Source organism: Notechis scutatus, chromosome 1, assembly GCF_049901735.1.
Source record: "Notechis scutatus isolate UNSWTSFEM ecotype Mainland chromosome 1, rNotScu1.2, whole genome shotgun sequence".
Taxonomy (NCBI): Eukaryota; Metazoa; Chordata; class Lepidosauria; order Squamata; family Elapidae; genus Notechis; species Notechis scutatus.
In genome coordinates, this window is record NC_142009.1 from 313406491 (window position 1) to 313426565 (window position 20075).

The 20075-nt window shown below is 38.1% G+C and overlaps 1 protein-coding gene across 2 annotated transcripts in view; it reads left to right on the forward strand.

Moving 5' to 3' along the window:
- KCNH5 (potassium voltage-gated channel subfamily H member 5) overlaps window positions 1–20075 on the forward strand; it is a 219131-nt gene that overhangs the window by 80167 nt on the left and 118889 nt on the right. For both annotated transcript variants that reach the window (XM_026670063.2, XM_087952312.1), the window contains exon 7: window positions 17363–17792. In XM_026670063.2, coding sequence (XP_026525848.1) covers window positions 17363–17792 — 430 coding nt within the window. The remainder of the gene's footprint in view (window positions 1–17362; window positions 17793–20075) is intronic.

The following is a 20075-nucleotide window of genomic DNA, read 5'->3' on the forward strand; positions in this document are numbered from 1 at the left end:
TGGAAAAATTAACCAAGAAGAAAATTATAACCAGCCACATAAGCAAAGAGATCCAACACATGATCATACCCAGAGAGAAATCTTCCAGATGCCCCAAACTATACGGCCTCCCAAAAATACACAAAGAAGGCATACCTCTCAGACCATAGTCAGCTCCAGAGGAGCACCACTACAAAACCTAGCTAAACACCTAGCAAAAGAGCTACAGCCCCATGCTGAAACAGCAGCTTCTCATGTAAAAACTCATACCACTTCTTGGAAATGATCAAAGATCTACACGTGGAGCAAGAAGATCTGCTTGTAAGTTTTGACGTGGTTTCACTATTCACTCAAGTCCCGATAAAAGAGACCCTTGAAATCATCAAAAATAAATACCAACCAGCTAAACACCTCATGGAACTAACAGAACACTGCTTAACCAACACATATTTCATATACAAAGGACAAAGATACAAACAAATAGAAGGAGCTCCCATGGGATCACCACTGTCACCTGTCATTGCAAACCTGTTCATGGAAGAATTAATCCAGAGCCCTGGCCAATGCCATCCTCAAACCCAAACTATGGTTAAGATACATCGATGACACATTCGTGATTTGGCCCCATGGACAAGAAAACCTAAACAATTTCCTAACACACCTAAACAGCGCACACCCCAAAATCAAGTTCACCATGGAAACAGAAACAAACAAACAACTACCATTCCTAGATGTACTAATCTACAAAAACAGATGGCACACTAGGACACACCATATACCAGAAGAAAACCCACACCAACCGCTACCTCAACGCCCAATCCCACCACCACCCAGCACAGATAAACTCCGTGGCTAAAACACTAATTACCAGAACCAAACGCCTGGCAGACAAGACACACATTAAGACTGAACTATGCACCCTGACTAAAGTACTGACAGCCAACGGCTTCCACAAAAGCAAAATCACCAGCTTGATCCACAAAAACACACTGAAACATAATAGAGACCCAGAAGATGAACAGACCTATGGAACAGCTGTCCTGCCCTACATAAGAGGTACTACAGACAAAATTAGTAAGGTACTACACAGACATCACATCAGGACTGCCTTCAAAACAGACAGAAAAATAGCAGCCATCCTTAGCAACCCCAAAGATAAAATTGACCTGGAAAACCAAGGCATATACGAAGTCCCCTGTGCATCATGCCCGCCACATACATTGGACAGACCAATAGAAGAATAAGCACCCGCCTGGATGAACACAAAAATGCAGTCAAAAAGCTGGAACACACTTCCTCACTAGTCCAACACATGGAAGCCACAGGTCATAGCATCAACTTCAATGGCACCAAAACCCTGGCCACTATAGAAAACCCTAATCACAGAATCATCAGAGAAGCCATAGAGATTGAAAAAGACCAGAAAGCATGAACAGAAGAGATGATTCCACCAGGCTGTCAATCATTTGGAAGCCTGCACTCACAAACAAAAAAATCTCCACACCACAAGCCAGGCAAACACCTGGGCACAAACAGATCCCCCTGATACCTCCAGCTCAAACACACCCCAACCAGGCACCCAGATGAAACCCAGCTTCCTAACTAATGATAGCCGTCCATTTACCCGAAGCCAAGCTGCACTAAAGGCCTCCATTAAAGCAACACAATGCTGCCAGCCAATCAAGATACAAAAGAGCCAAAAACAGACAGAAGATATTAGAGACACCAATCAAGCAGAACACAGCAAACTCCGAGACCAATAAACACAGACCAAGACTCCCAACCAATCAGGATGAAGAAAAACCATTCTGGCACAGCAATAGGCTGCCCCAAATTCAAATCTGAAACTACTGTAAAAGTCTGACTCACAGACGGACACAATACAGAAGCCTGATGATGGCAGATGAGATTCTGCTGAAACGTTGCTACAACTTTAAAAGAACTACAATGACGTGGGAAAATACCCGAACCAAGCCGAACACCATACATGTAAGTACCCAAAACTTAAGAAAACAAATATCAAACCTCTACGGGGAGGAAATAAACAGCCAACCTACTTAAGACAAAACTACACCAACCTGCTTCAAATTAACATTTCATCAAAGCACAGCAGCCACTAAACGTATCCTGAAAAGAACTGAAATGGCTTTTACTACGGAACTAGCTCCACAGTAAGAGATTCCGATTAGATCAGTTAAACAAAGATTTGCTAGCACTACACCTGGAACTGAGCAGCAAAATCCACCTCTACTTTGGGACAAGATAAAACAACTTACAACTTGGAGAGCTGATTCTGAAGGTATTTACAAACAAGAAAAATTATTGAAAAAAATTAAAGAAATTAGAACATGACAAGAAAACCCCCAACAACTCACAACAACACCTGAAACAATTAGTGCACAACGTTTCCAACAGAGAACTCACCAAAACAGAAACAGATGTCCTAACCAAAGGATTCAATTATGCTATAGCACCCCAAAAAATCCCCACAGAATCCATCATATGTGCAGTAGAATCCAGCCTAACTAAATTAAATACAGATGAAGCTGATAAAATAAGACACCAAGTTACCAACATCTTATGCACAAGCAAACCACCAAAAAGCAACTTACAGAAAAATGAAATCAAAGCACTACAAACCCTGAAAAGAGATAGCAGCATAATCATCCTCCCAGCAGACAAAGGGAATGCCACTGTAGTAATGGACAGAAAAGACTACGAAACAAAATTGACAGACCTACTCCAAGACTCCACATACAAACCCATAAACACTGACCCAACCACATATCTGGAAAAATTAACCAAGAAGAAAATTATAACCAGCCACATAAGCAAAGAGATCCAACACATGATCATACCCAGAGAGAAATCTTCCAGATGCCCCAAACTATACGGCCTCCCAAAATACACAAAGAAGGCATACCTCTCAGACCCATAGTCAGCTCCAGAGGAGCACCACTACAAAACCTAGCTAAACACCTAGCAAAGAGCTACAGCCCCATGCTGAAACAGCAGCTTCTCATGTAAAAACTCATACCACTTCTTGGAAATGATCAAAGATCTACACGTGGAGCAAGAAGATCTGCTTGTAAGTTTTGACGTGGTTTCACTATTCACTCAAGTCCCGATAAAAGAGACCCTTGAAATCATCAAAAATAAATACCAACCAGCTAAACACCTCATGGAACTAACAGAACACTGCTTAACCAACACATATTTCATATACAAAGGACAAAGATACAAACAAATAGAAGGAGCTCCCATGGGATCACCACTGTCACCTGTCATTGCAAACCTGTTCATGGAAGAATTCGAATCCAGAGCCCTGGCCAATGCCACCCTCAAACCCAAACTATGGTTAAGATACATCGATGACACATTCGTGATTTGGCCCCATGGACAAGAAAACCTAAACAATTTCCTAACACACCTAAACAGCGCACACCCCAAAATCAAGTTCACCATGGAAACAGAAACAAACAAACAACTACCATTCCTAGATGTACTAATCTACAAAAAAACAGATGGCACACTAGGACACACCATATACCAGAAGAAAACCCACACCAACCGCTACCTCAACGCCCAATCCCACCACCACCCAGCACAGATAAACTCCGTGGCTAAAACACTAATTACCAGAACCAAACGCCTGGCAGACAAGACACACATTAAGACTGAACTATGCACCCTGACTAAAGTACTGACAGCCAACGGCTTCCACAAAAGCAAATCACCAGCTTGATCCACAAAAACACACTGAAACATAATAGAGACCCAGAAGATGAACAAACCTATGGAACAGCTGTCCTGCCCTACATAAGAGGTACTACAGACAAAATTAGTAAGGTACTACACAGACATCACATCAGGACTGCCTTCAAAACAGACAGAAAAATAGCAGCCATCCTTAGCAACCCCAAAGATAAAATTGACCTGGAAAACCAAGGCATATACGAAGTCCCCTGTGCATCATGCCCGGCCACATACATTGGACAGACTAATAGAAGAATAAGCACCCGCCTGGATGAACACAAAATGCAGTCAAAAGCTGGAACACACTTCCTCACTAGTCCAACACATGGAAGCCACAGGTCATAGCATCAACTTCAATGGCACCAAAACCCTGGCTACTATAGAAAACCCTAATCACAGAATCATCAGAGAAGCCATAGAGATTGAAAAAGACCAGAAAGCATGAACAGAAGAGATGATTCCACCAGGCTGTCAATCATTTGGAAGCCTGCACTCACAAACAAAAAAATCTCCACACCACAAGCCAGGCAAACACCTGGGCACAAACAGATCCCCCTGATACCTCCAGCTCAAACACACCCCAACCAGGCACCCAGATGAAACCCAGCTTCCTAACTAATGATAGCCGTCCATTTACCCGAAGCCAAGCTGCACTAAAGGCCTCCATTAAAGCAACACAATGCTGCCAGCCAATCAAGATACAAAAAGAGCCAAAAAACAGACAGAAGATATTAGAGACACCAATCAAGCAGAACACAGCAAACTCCGAGACCAATAAACACAGACCAAGACTCCCAACCAATCAGGATGAAGAAAAAACCATTCTGGCACAGCAATAGGCTGCCCCAAATTCAAATCTGAAACTACTGTAAAAGTCTGACTCACAGACGGACACAATACAGAAGCCTGATGATGGCAGATGAGATTCTGCTGAAACGTTGCTACAACTTTAAAAGAACTACAATGACGTGGGAAAATACCCGAACCAAGCCGAACACCATACATGTAAGTACCCTTGAAAACTTAAGAAAACATATATATATATATATATATATATATATATATATATATATATATATATATATATATATATATATATATATATATATTCATTCATTCATTCATTCATTCATTCTCCTTCTCTGCCTCTGATTATTTCTTTAAGTTCTAGAGCAGAGATTTAATAACAGAGACTCTTCGTTCAATAGAAGCGAGTCTACAATTTTTATTTAGCTTTTTTGTCACTGGATATGCAAGAGGGCATAAATAAAGAATGGAAACATCTTTTAAAGATGTGATATTGAGATGTGCCAGAAGTAAGAAAAAATATAATTAGCCTAGCTACTGTTTGATAAATGTCCTCCCCCCCCCCCAAAAAAAGGCTATGAAGAGTGAACGGAACCAGCCATTCACCTCTCTTCAAAATTATGTATTTATATATAGCAGATGTTGAATGCATGTTATTAAAATTCATGTGTTTTATGGGAGACATCCTAATTAATCCCAGGTCTAATTGAAGTATAGTTTTGTCTTTGAAGCTGTAGAAAGAAATATTTATGATTGGTATTTTAGGGAGATAGGAGAAGAAGTAAAAAAAGACAGGAATTTTGCTCAGGAAATAAAATAGTCATTTTTTTCAGTGCAGCCTTAGACAACAAACATGCTGATTTGTAACACTTGTTTTTGAACACAACAGAGGATTGGTGGGAGGATCAGTGGGGAGAATAGCACAAAGCCTGGATCATTTCCAGGGTGGTAATCAAAATACAGCCTGAGATGTAAAGAAGGCGGCAGGGATTAATTTAAATTTTAAAAAGCCTGTATAAATTTGATGAATGATAGGGGTGGCATCTCAGAAAGTGACTGAATGAGGTGTCCTAATGTGTCTGCATTGGGAAAAGGGTTTCCCCTTCTACCATTGGCTCTGCTTTCTGGACCCTAACTGCCATTGGCTGAGACATAAAGAAATGAATAAGACCAGAAAAAGAAAAAGGGTTGGAAGTAAACATGTAATAATTGAAAGGATCATGCTGAGGACCCTAAAGGGACAACAGGTTTAGGAAGGTGAAACAGAACATGAAATGGGAAAACAGCAAGATGAGACAGTCAGATTCTGTGTTAAACTCAAAAGAAGAAAGGAAATGCTTTAAGGGATAATAGCAATTGTTTACAAAGTAGTTTCAAATGTATTATGAACAATTCACATAATAGGAAAATATGTATTGCTTTTAAAGGTTCAATACCTTTGAAAAAAGACTTTAAAAACAGAATATACTGTATAAAAGGTGGCCATTTCTGCTGATATAAAAGGTGGCCATTTCTGCTCATTGCAATATGCTCTTTAACTGAATATTTTGAATATAAACAAGTCTACAACTTGTTTATATAACATTTCCTTTGAATCTAGCTTGACTAGATTCTAGACCTAGCTTAATGATCTCACAGATCGGATGTTAGCAACCCACAGCTCTGGAGCCACATGCAGCTCTTTGGGCCCTCTGCTGTGGTTCCCTGTTGGGTAATCCCACCACTGGCTGGCCCCACCCCTCGCCTTCCCCTCCCAGTCACTCCTCACCTGGCCTGAGAAGGTAAAACACAAAAAACAGAAATGAGAGGGAGGGAGGGAGGGAGAGAGAGAGAGAGACCCATTTCCCACAGAAAACACAGGGAGCCACAAAACCTGGGTAGGCATGGTGGTGGAGGTCATGTGACTGGGAGGGAGTGATGTTGAGTTGGCCATGCCCACCCAGGTTTTGTGGCTCCTGGTGTTTTCATTTCTGTAAGAAACAGGTCCAAATGGCTCTTTGAGTGTTTAAGGTTGCAGACCCCTGTCATAGACAAAGCCACATAGTTATTTTGGCAGTGAATAGAAGTTACTATTGTCTTCATTGGGATATTTTTCATATTCTTTTTTTACTCTGACAATTTCTTATCAATGTTCAATTTAGCTTTTGTAGATCAAACTATAGATGTAAACATATAGACTATAAACAGATGTCAACTGATCTTTTTCAGCTGTTCATATATGTATTAGGATTCTAAGTGGGTGACTTAAATATCATATAGTTCTTTTGTTCAGTTACAATTCATTATTGATCTGACTGATCACTATCTAGCTTCTATTGTAAAACTTCTAGTGAAATAGAATCTACCACTTAATGTGGCAGCCTGTTCTACTTGCTGATAGTTGGTATTGTCAAAACATTTCTTCTGCGGTCTAGTTTGAACCTTCTTCCTTGTATAACTATGGAGATTCTCAATCATCTAAGTTACTTGGTCTTGGTCAAACCTCAGGATATTGTGTCCAGATCCAGGTATCACTATTCAAAATGAACAATGATAAACTGTAGCAAGTTCAGGTGGGATAATATTTACCTGTTTAAGTTTGCAGATATTTTCAATTTATAAACTTATTTTGGACTAGATAGCTGTTCAAACAGAGAACTTATCTCTGTTAACCAGGACACATGGTTAACATTATGGTTCATTTATGTTCATAAATGGTAACATCTCCTAAAACTAAACCATTTCAGGATAAATCAGTGGCTATTACCTCTTGTGAATAAATGCCCATCCTCCTAGGTGCTCTTTCTCAAACTCTAAACCAACACATTAAGAACACTAAGGCAGATCATGTTCATCTTATTTTTTTAGGGGGATAAATTGTTTTAAATTGTCATGAACAATCTGATTGCTGATCTAGGGTTTGTGTTCACACATATCTGGAAATTGTAGAAGACTGTTATGGATTAAATAGATTTTTTTTTACTACTGAGCTCTTGATTTTTTCTGGGGTATACTGTTTTGAGAGATGGTAATTAGTCATAGAGGTGATAGAAAGTAGACTTGAATTTCAGCCTCCTAGATTCTGATCAACCCCTTAACCGTTATACTGCTCAGGTTTCTCTGCACTTGAAATAAACTGGTTTAGAATCAATTGTCTATACCAAGTTTTGTGTCTGAAAATAAATTCTGACTGTGAATGAAAAAAATATTTATTTTTAGCTAGGATGAAATTTGGTTTTTCAAAGCAAGAACAACAAGATTTTGCATCATAATTGGCTTTTAGAAGCATGTATGATAAATGCAGAATCCTATATCTCGAAAAGTACTGTATATATAAGGGGCAGGAATCCTCAGAGATATATACTGCTAACATTAACATAATAAGGGAAGGATTAAACAGCTCATAGCGGTTTTGGGACTAAGCTTTTTATAAGTAGTTCATCTTGAAATCAATCTCTTTCTCACTCTCTCTCTGGATTCATTCATTTAAAATTACATTTACTTATACAATTCTCACCAAGATATGCTTCAGGATGTGGTTTACATTATGATGATTTTCAGTGATTATCTATCAGAAATCTTGTTAAAGGTGAGAAGCCAAGGATTCCCTTCTCAACAATCACCCATCAGGAACAGAGTATGCATATGCCCAATTTTTCTGAAGTCAGCTAGTTGAAGATATCATCTATTTCAGGGGTAGACAACCAGGTGTATTCCAGATGTTTTTAACCACAACTCAAGTAATCCCCTACCATTAGTCCTATTGCTGGAAGTTGATAAAAGCTGACATGTTGAACATCTGGAATGCACAGTGTTGCCCACCCCTGTTCTATTTGAATAGCTCATTAATACATAAAAGATTAGAAGGGAGTAAGCAAGGAGAGCGAGGGCATGATGTTTTCCATTAAATATTAGCACCAGGGCAGTAGAGTGAGCAAGAAGAATACAAATTATCTGATCATAGAATTTAAGCCCTGAGTTTTTTAAAAAATTATAATAATTTTTAAAATGTCACCTTAAACCTTAGCATAGATAAACCTTATACAAGTTTCTGTCTATTTGTCCATTTAATTGCTTCTTTGTTTCTGTTTTTTTAAATTTACAAATAAAAGACGATCCTAATCTTAAATTCTCCTTACAACATGTGTCAGCTCCTTTTATGTACATTTCCTGATGTACCTCATTAGACAGGATACTTCCTGGTGGACTCTAGTGACTAAACCTTAATTTCATATATTATGACAAGAGGCTTCAAAATGAGCATAATGCCATTCAGAGCCTCCACAAGAGCAAAACTTCCACATTCCAGACTCCATAAATTCTTTGTCCCTGGATTGAATAAAGGTGAATATTTTGTAGCTTGATAGTATAATTACCGAACATTTTGATTACACTGATTTGATAATGATGCATGGAAAATGGCAATTTAAACCTGGCAAGAAAAGAACAAATGCCTCATTGCCTTCTGTTAAATGAAAGGTCTTTGTTGATTCCTTTGTTGCTTTCGTTGGTGTGTTTCTCTATTGAGATAGGAATGATGCTGAATAGAACAGTGATCTATCTATCTATACATTGTCCCCGATACACAGCCACCTCTTTAAATTAAGGGTCCAAAATTACGGCTTAATACTGCAATAATATCCACATATGGACCTCGAAGCTCAAATCAATAACATTCAAACAAACTCCCCCTTCTGTACTCTCTCACCCATATTGGGCTTCATATGACTTGCCGCAAAGACTAATCAGCTGTCACTGGCTGGACACAGGCTTGCCCTTTTATTTGCATAGACAGAAGATGTGTTACAGCTGTCAGAAACTATTCAGAAATTTTAAAAGGAAATCAATGGAAGGTTAATTACTCTAAACTTACACTTCACTAATGTTACAAGTATTTAAGAAAGAAGAACACTTATTATATACTTTGGCTGGAGGAAGATGAGGAAAAGGAAGAAATGGGTTTGGTGTAATTCTTTATGATAGTAGTGAGGTGTTGCTGTTATTTTAATCCTAGGAAGCAGTACTCTAACACTGTATACCAGTGGTGGCTAATCTTTTTCGTTTTTTTTCCCACGCCCCCTGCGCATGTGTGCATGGCCTCCTGCGTGCTGTGTATCTCTGCACATGTGTGTGCCCCCATGCACCATGCATCTCTGCACATGCACACAAGACCCTCCCATGTACCATGCATCTCTGTGCATGCACACGAGATCCCACATGCACTAGACGCATCTCTGCGCATGCACATGCATCTCCTGCGTACCCCTGCCCCCATGCATGTGCTCCAGATACCCGACAATCAGATGTTGGGCAGTGGAGCATGCATGCATGCACAGTGGGGCTCTTCCGCATGACCTCTCACGTGCCGTCAGAAGTGGCTCTGTGTGCCATTTCCGGCCCACAGGCCATAGGTCCTTGATCATGGCTATATACTGTGACAGAGTATGGGCAAGAAGAAACAACACAAAAAAGAGGAGAATGCATTTTATTTTTGTTGGTCTCTTAGTGTTGGTTGAGCTTGCTTTTTTCTTGCAGGCATTTCGTTACCAGATGACAAGAAGAAAATCAAAACCCTCACAATTCAACCCTACATGGATTGCAACGGATTTTATTTTAGCAGGTTTACTTTGTGCAATATAACGTACTCAGAATCTGCACCATATATTTTCATATGTTTTCTCAATAACAGCAGGAGAAATACTCCGCTCAGGACAAAGTGCTTAGTTTCTGTGAATGCAAAATGATTGAACAGAGGGGGCAAACCTTCTAATATTTCAAAAACTGGCTTTTATCTACTATATGCCTAACCTCTGCACCAACTTTTAGAAAATGTGAATTTTACTCACTTGAGGCATCCATGTAATATAATTTTTTAAAAAATGAAGCAACACCCTTTAGAAAGAGGGAGAAGCAAACCAGAAACTTAATGACCCCCTCTGTACATCTCACCACCTATTTTGTCAAAAAGAAAACAAGCAGCTCTGAAAAAAAGCAGCCAAATGGATGATCATGGTGATAATCAGGCCAGAAACATATTAACAAGAGAGATCAGAGCAGCAAAAAGAAGCTACTCTGAAAAGTTAAGGAATCAGTTCTCAACAAACAAACCAGCAAACATGTGGAAAACTCTTAAAAACATCACTGGTTTCAGCAAAACTCCTTCCCAGGCAGAAGGAAATCAACAACTAGCAGATGACCTGAATGTGTTTTACTGCAAGTTTGAAAGGAAACTACAGCCACCTATCTCCACAACCTACATCTCAAACACACCAACAACAGCCAAGCCTCCTAAAATTGGCCCCAACCCATTGGGTTCACAACCTCTGGTCATCACAGAAAAAGAAGTGCAAGATCTATTTCACAGCCAGGGCCAGACAAGTTAACTCCTTCTTGCTTAAAAGTCTGTGCTGACCAATTGGCCCCCATCTTCACCCAAATCTTCAATAGATCACAAGAGATGTGCTATGTTCCTTCCTGCTTCAAACACTCTGCCATCATCCCAGTGCCAAAGAAGTGTTCCATCAAGGAATTGAATGACTACAGACCAGTTGCTCTAACATCTGTAGTTATGAAAATCTTTAAAAGGTTTGTGCTGTCCACCTGAAAACCATCATGGATCCGCTGTCAGATCCCATGCAGTTTGCATACCAAGCAAATAGACTGACACATGATGCTGTTAATATGGTTCTGCATTATATCCTACAACACCTTGAATTCTACGCAAGGGTCCTCTTGTGGACTTCAGTTCAGCATTCAATACCATCATTCCAGACAAATTAAACCAACTAGCGGTACCTGAACACACCTGTAAGTGGATCATAAGCTTCCTAACAGACAGGAAGCAGCAGGTGAAGCTAGGCAGAATAACATCTGATACTTGTATAATTATCACAGGGAGCCTCCAAGGCTGTGTGCTTTCTCTACTTCTCTTCTCCCTATATACCAATGACTGCATCTCAAACAATCCTTCTGTTAACCTATTGAAGTTTGCAGATGATACAACAGCGATTGGGTCATTTGAGACAATGATAAATCCTCATACAGACGGGAGGTTGAACAACTAGCCTCGTGGTGTGACCGGAACAATCTGGAACTGAACACACTCAAAACCATAGAAATGGTGGTAGAGAAACCCTCCCATACTAGCACCTCTTATAATACTAGACAACACAGTATCAACAGTAGAGACCCTCTAATTTCTAGGTTCTATCATATCTCAGGACCTAAAATGGACACCTAACATCAAAATGTTATCAAAAAAGCACAACAAAGAATGTTCTTTATGCACCAATTCAGAAAGCTCAAACTGCCTATGGAGCTGCTGATTCAGTTCAACAGAGGAATTATTGAGTCTGCACCTCTATAACTGTCTAGTTTGGTTCTGCAACCCAAGAGGACAGACACAGACTTCAGAGGATAATTAGGACTGCAGAAAAAACAATTACTACCAACCTACCTTCCATTGAGGACGCATCTCTGCGCATGCACATGCATCTCCTGCGTACCCCTGCGTACCCATGCACGAGTCAAAAAGAGGGCTGTGAAAACATCCCGGACATAAACTGTTTCAACTCCTTCCCTCAAAACGACGCTACAGAGTAGTTGTACACCAGAACAACTAGACACAAGAACAGTTTTTTCCTGAAAGCCAACCCTCTGCTAAACAAGTAATTCCCTCAGCACTGTTCAACAATTACAAAGTCTGCACTACTATTACTGTTAATCTTCTCATCACTCCTTATTACCCATCCCCTCCCATTGTGACTGTATGACTGTAACTTTGTTGCTTGTATCCTTACAATTTATATTGACCGTTTCCTAGTATGATTTGATTGCTTATTGTACCCTATGACTATCATTAAGTGTCGTACTTTATGATTCTTGACTCTTGACAAATGTATCTTTTCTTTTATGTATACTGAGTGTATTTACACCAAGACAAATTCCTTGTGTATCCAATCACACTTGGCCAATAAAGTATTTTTATTCTATAAGCATTTTTAAACCAAATATACTCCATTTTGTTACAATAGTGTCTCAAAGTTTTGGTGCAAAATAGTAAGGTAGACTAGGTTGATTCCACATGGTGCAAGTTTCTGAAACCTTGTCAATCCAGGTAGCCAATAGAGTGAAAACAAAGATTTTTATTTTACACGCTTGAACTTTGAATGATATGTATATGTGTAGCGATAGCTCGTTAGTGATTTGCAGTGTGTAGTATTGCTGGATGTAGGCATTAATGTGTTGATTTGCAAGAATGTTTCTAGATTAAAGATCCTACAGAGAGTAGCATGTGCATCGTTGAAGTACCCTTGGATTTTGCTTATGCTCATCCTACGCATACTGATCATATGGAAGAAAGAATAAGTTGTCAATGGTGGCATGTTATGCTCCAAGGGATGGTGATTAATGAAGAACTAAGGACGGATTTGGAGAAAACTGGGTAACATAATGAATAAATGTGAATCAGGAGGGGGAAAAAATACTCCATTAGGTATGATATGAATGAATGGGTGGAATGAGAAAAGAGGGTACAGAAAAAATTGATCAGGCCATTTGGAGATCTAAGTGAGGTCTAAACGAGAACTGTGACTACTTTCTATGTATCTAAGGTACAGTATGTACCAAAACCATGGCTTCTAAAACTGTGTTTATTATAAGGGTTACAGGAACAGAATCTTTTAAATCTGAAAAACCAACCTGTTTCAAAAGGGAAGGTCCCTTTTGAGATGCTATTTGCATTGTGGTATCCATTTATGAGCTCTTGTCAGATCAATGCCCTGGCTGCAGTTCTTCCTCCTGTCTCCAGATGTTATTCTAACAACCCATTACAAGAATATAAAGATGTTGGAACTTCCGGTTCTGGCTTTTTCGGCAACGGACCAAAATCGTGATTGTGCGTGGTTTTGATCTGTGCTCACCACTGGAGCACCCTGAGCCGCCTGGATTCAGGGCTGAAGCAACCCCGTAGAGGTGGTAAAGAAGGGGGAGCTGTCAGCTGGGTTGAGGAGAGCCACATCTCTCCTCCTTGGCTGGCCATTACTCCCTTTCCCAAAGGCAGTTGCAGCGGTGGTCAAAGAAGAACCCGACCGGACAAGATTGTGCAGGGGGAAGTTTAAAGAAGAAAGCTTGACTGAAAAAGCAGAGGAGGGAAAAAGGAAACAAGAGGGTGGAATCTGGAAAATGGAGGAGACCACCTGGAACTTAAAAAAAATAATAGTGGAATTTTAACAAGGTTTGTAAAAGATACATTGTTGCTGAAACTTTGTTACAAGAAAATAAAGCTCCTGGAAAGAGAAAGTGAGAAAAGAAGCAAGAAACAGTTTTGGATTATTGGATGATTCCTGGAATTTTGGATGGTGGATCCTAATGAAACAAAATAAAATCAATTGGGGGTTGTTTAAAGTTTTTTAAAATGGCATCACTCCTTGAAGAGTTAAAAATGAGACTTAAAGAACAAAAAGAAGAAGCACAAGAGGGAAGAGGATCTTTTGGCTTCATATTTCAATTTTTAGAAATGGAGATTTTGAACTATGAAACACTGGCAGAACAAGAAGGGCGGGATAAAGAAGAAGCCATCTTTAATGACCAATCAACTTTAAGCAGGGTAAAAAAGGGAAAGAGGGGAAAGGGAGTTAAAAACTTAAGCATTGAAGCAACAAACAAAAAAAAGAGTAATTTGAAAAGCAATTATAATATCAGGAAGAAGCAGAAGGGAGGATCACAGAAGGGAGAATCAGGTAGAAAAGGGAATAAGAAGGAGAGGGAGAAGAAGAGAGGGAAGAGGGAAAGGAAAAGAAGCTACAAAGGACAGAAACAAGATATAGAGGTACAGGAAAAGTGTACAAGAATTAAAGGTATAAACCTATTTAAAAGACACAGAGACAATGGTTAAAATTTAACTTAAGGAGAGGATTCTGCAAGGGTGCATAGGATAGCATTGTTATATTAGAAATAGAAAAGGGTTAGAAAATATGTTTAGATGATTAAAGTGATAAGAAAAATTTGTATTGATGTGTAATGGAATATTTGTTTGTAAAGAGAATAAGGCTCTCAATGATTTAAAAAGAAAGTTAAAAAAACTGAAAAGAAACATGGAAGATTTTTATCAGTTGACAAGATGAATTTGAATAAGAATAATAATTTTATTGACTACTGTTAATAACTATTGTTTTGTTTTTTATTTCAAGACAGTAATAAGTAAAATATGAAATATAGATGATTAAAGTGAAAGACAACTGATATTGCTAGGTAAAAGAAATAGAAATATAAAAGATTGTTATTAATATTAATGGCAGAGCTGTATTTGAATAGAATAATTATTCCATTTACTATCGTTATACATATATACACAGATATATATACATATATACTTTTTTCATTTAAGAATTTAGTGTGTATTTTTAAGGGAATGTACCAAGCAGAATTCAATTGAAAATAGGTATGTGTTATAAAATAGAGGTTAAAAAATGAATGTTATAACTGTAAAGGTGTAACTTAAATTTTTAAACAAGATTTGAAAAAAGATACAAAGGTGTTACACTCCAGTCTAGCAATTACAGAGGAAAATTTGTTTTATGAGAAGAGATAATATGAAATTGTAAACAGGACAGACGAAAGTATAAAAACATTGATTAGAAAGATTTTAAAAATTAGAAAAAGATATGTAATTGAATTAAGAAAGGAATGGGATAATTTAAAATAAGGCTATAGGAAGTAAAGAAAGGGAAAAGCTATTGGAAAAATTGCAAAAATAGTTATAAGATATGGATTAGAATGTATAAGATAAATATGTATTGGGTTTATGTCTGTATGGAGAAGTGATAACCTGGAGTCACGCTGTTCTCAAAAAAAGATATTTTATTTGTATGTTTTGTGAAAACTTAAATAAAACTTTTATATATAAAAAAAGAATATAAAGATGTTAAAGGAATCATAAATGTGGGATTGATCATATTTTCCAAAAGCCCAAGAATTGGAAAAATATGGAATGGAAAAAAGCCAAAATAAAATAAATTAATGAGAAAGTAGAATGATTGCAGGAAGAGAAAATGTAAATTATCCAAGGAAAGATAAATTTCCCAAAAGATTGAAGAGGAATGGAAAATAGAGATGAAGGTATGGAATTTACTTTGAATAGAATGAAGACAGTTGTGTTGCCAAAAGCCACAGAAAACTATGGAGTTATACCAATGAAAATATGAAAAGGTTTCTTTGATGGAGTAATGAATAATAAGAGAGTATGGATTAGGGAAAAAAGTATATTGGAGAATGGTTGCTGCAAAAAAAAATGAATGGTTAAAATTAAAATGCAGAGATATTTTTATAGAAAACAAAAAAAATTTGGGAGGGTGAAAAGATATAAACTAAGAAAGAGCTCCAGCATTATAACTGGTATAAAAATAAAAATCATGAAATCCTTTGGGATAAAACTGAAAAAGAGAATGCTGAAAGGAATATTTTAGAGATCTTTATGGGAATGCAATAGTATGTCAAAGAATGGAATTAATCCTATGCTATCAATGTTAGCATTCATAAAAGAACTAATGAAAAGAAAGTTTTTCTCCTTCCCTTCTTATTTTAGCTTGTTTAAACTTTTCTTTTTCTTACTTTTCTAGCATATACATTACATAATGGTTTACACTTTGCTGTAAAATATATATCACTGTATAGTATTTATATAGTCTACATGTGTATTTATTATTAATTGATGTATTATTAATCTTTCACATTCTTCAGGAAAGTCAATTGCAATGCTTTTAAAACTCAATAAATAAAACTGTATTGAAGCTGCCTACTCAGACAATTGTTAAAAAGAAAATGAAAGAAAACAATAACAGAAAAGAGAATCAATAATATGACATTGTTGAAAAATGATGTTACTTCATGTGCATATAATTGGAGAAACATTAAAATATAGATATAACTTGCTGCTGCAGTGGCTGTGAAATGTCTGTAATATACATGCAAAGACTACATCTGATGATGTTTATTCCCTTCTACAAGTGAAAGGAGGCAAGAGTGAATGCAAAGAACTATGGGGTGATTAGTCTGTGAATGTTAGATTATATTCTATGATGTGGCACAGAGTCTGGATGATTGGTGTATTTTAGACTTAGCTGTGTTTGAAAATGTGGAGAGCATAACTGCAAGATATACATAAATAAAGGAAGTAATATGGGAAATAGGTGAAATATAAAAAGCAAGAGTAAATTAGTTGAGAGTACTTGGATAAAATTAACAGAAGCTTCAAAATGAGAGAGATGAAAAGTGGTTAATGGACATGGTGGATCATTTGAAAAGTAAACAATTTTGGAAACATGAAGATGAATTTATAAATTAGAATTACCTATATTTCCCCGTTCTTTTTATATTTCTTTAATTTCCCTGTTTACTATTTCAATACTTTTCTAACCTTTGGATAATGCTGCTTATCCTGAAAAGAAATAGCTTGATGGGATATGTATGTAGAGATGATTGGTAGATATGTACTGTATGTATGTATGTATGTATGTATGTATGTATGTATGTATGTATGTATGTGTATATATATTCGGGTATTTTCCCACGTCATTATAGTTGTGCTTTTAAAGTTGTAGCAACGTTTCGGCAGAATCTCATCTGCCATCATCAGGGTTCTGTATGATGGCAGATGAGATTCTGCCGAAACATTGCTACAACTTTAAAAGCACAACTATAATGACGTGGGAAAATACCCGAACAAAGCTGAATACCATACATGTAAGTACCCGCGAAAACTTAAGAAAACAAATATATATATTTCCAAATCAAAAGGATGTTTACCATTTTACAAAAAATAAAGATCTTTGTTCCTTTCTAGGGTATCAGCAGCCTCTTCAGTTCCTTAAAAGTGGTGCGACTCCTGAGATTGGGTCGTGTGGCCAGGAAGTTGGACCATTATCTGGAATATGGCGCTGCAGTGTTGGTGCTCCTGGTTTGTGTCTTTGGATTAGTAGCCCACTGGCTTGCGTGCATCTGGTATAGCATTGGGGACTATGAAGTTATCGACGAGATCACGAATACCCTCAAGAATGACAGCTGGCTCTGCCAATTGGCAGAGAGTATTGGAACACCGTATCGGTACAACGCTACTGGATCAGGGCAGTGGGAAGGCGGACCCAGTAAAGATTCACTTTATATAACTTCTCTCTACTTTACCATGACAAGCCTTACGACAATAGGATTTGGAAACATAGCTCCAACCACTGATGGAGAGAAGATTTTCTCTGTGGCCATGATGATGGTTGGATGTAAGTAAATGGTTTTTGCATTTGTTTGAGGTTGTATTTATATCTGCTGGCCCAGGGATTGATGTTCTCATATTATCACAACAAAGTCACAAAAATGAATATATCATCATATTGGTATAAAATCAAAGGAAGAGTAGCGTGCATGGAGTTACTGGATGTCAGGCAAAAGGAGGACAAGTTTTACTTTTTATCCTCATGTCCTTCATCTGGCAGGCCCAACCTTAACATCAAATATTATCCAGTTTTTTTTCAGTGCTTTGCAGTTTGTTTTTGTTTTGGAGAGGGGAGGACTGTTTTTACAACAATAGTCATTCAAACTTGTGTGTATTATAACCTTGTAAATTGTCCGCTTCTTCCTTTTCTTTTCTTTTGTCTATCAGATGACACAATAGCTTGGATTTATATTATTTAATGTATTTCTTGATTCTAACAATTGACTTCAAGCTCCTTCAAATCCATGACTGCTATAATTTGTAGATCACATAACTGCTCATGTTGTTTCTATAGTGAAATTTGAAAAGTGTGTTGTCAATTCTATATTATTGCTAGCATATATCCACCAGCATATATCCAGGAACGCTGGCTGGCAGTCAAATGCCACGATCCCAACTCCTTAATCTCTATCCACACTGACACTAAACAGCACCAATTAGATTGGAGTAACCCAAACATCATTGGCCACACTACCACCTACCATGCCCATTAGTTGATTGAAGTCTGTCATTCCACAAGCAATTCCATCAACAGACACATTGACCTACAACCAGCCTATGAACCCCTCAAAATCCAACCATTCAACACAGCCAACCAGAGACAGCACCAACCTTCAACCAACCCATGCAACCCCCCCGCAACCAGCATTTCACTTCCCAATGATCCTCACCTGATGTAACCTCCCCTTGTAAGACCCATCACAAGACTCCCACTGATGACTCCCACATGACCCATCACAAATCCCTCACTTGACACACCCTCACCTGACGCATCACAAGACCTACTGACAAAGCCCTTATAAACAGAAGAACAGTGACACCACTGTTGCTGAAGATGTTACCTTGCCTGGTAATGAAACATTCAGAAACCAACCCACAAGCTTGGAGAATGAACCTTCATGCTCACTAGCATATATTCTTCAAAATAAAGATTTGTTGGAAAATTTTTGCTTACAGTATATTTACTTACAGTATACAGTACTGCAATTGAAAAACCAGTATTTCTGATGCTGGAAAACATAATTTTATCTGCATGTAGGCCTAAGTACATTTTTGCAATAATAAATTATATTTTTGTCTTCAAATGGGCAAAGTCACAAAAAGGAATATATCATATTTGTATAATGATACAGTATATTCTTTTCGAGTAGTTGGGAATCTCTACAAGGTAATTTGTGTATCCAGAAAATGCTTGGGGGGAGTGAGTTACATACAAATGGGTGTTGTGCAGTCAGAGGCAAAATATTTGGGGTTAAACCTCTTGGTAACAGAAGCTGGTTTATATTTGAGCAGGGCAGAATGTGATCCATTAACCCAAATTCCAAAGCAATCTAGCCTAGCTGAAGGAACTGAAGCCCATGGAAATCTACTTCTGTATGGAATCCTGATGGTTCACTTGAGTATGATCTAGAGATAAAGGACCTAGAAGAACTGAAATAATGAAGGGACACTGAGATGTTCTGCACAGTCACTAAATGAACTGTTGCAAGTCAAAGACTACCTTGCAATGCGAAATGTTCTGTAATTTTCTGCATCTCTAACTCCTGGCCCATTGCAGATAAAACACAGCAATGGGGAAAGTCTGTAGAGTTACCCAGGTCATGGTTGTCCCAAAAGTGCTTTTTCAGGAGGCAACTGGAAGTCCAGTTGCTCCTGAAAAAGCACCTTTGGGACAGCAATGGGGATCAAGTTTGTCCAACTGGGAAAACCCTGGCAGTGGATTTTCTTTTAACAGAATAACAGAATTGGAAGGGATGTTGGAGGTTCTCTACTCCAACCACCTGCTCATGCAAGAAACTCTATACCATTTCAGACAAACGGTTGTCCATTTTCTGGCAGCACCAAGAATTTCAAAGTGTTTTAGTTCTCTTCTGCTTCTCAGGAAACAAATTTTGTCCATTCAGCCAGCCAGTTTGTCCTGTGTGCTATTACTGACTTCCTGTTTCAATTCTCTGAAGCAATTGAGATATTTGCCCTGGATTAAGTTAAATATCAGGTATGGAAGCATAGGGTCCACTCCCAAAAATATTCTCTTCATACAAGTACTGTTAGATTATGAGTCTGCCCCCAC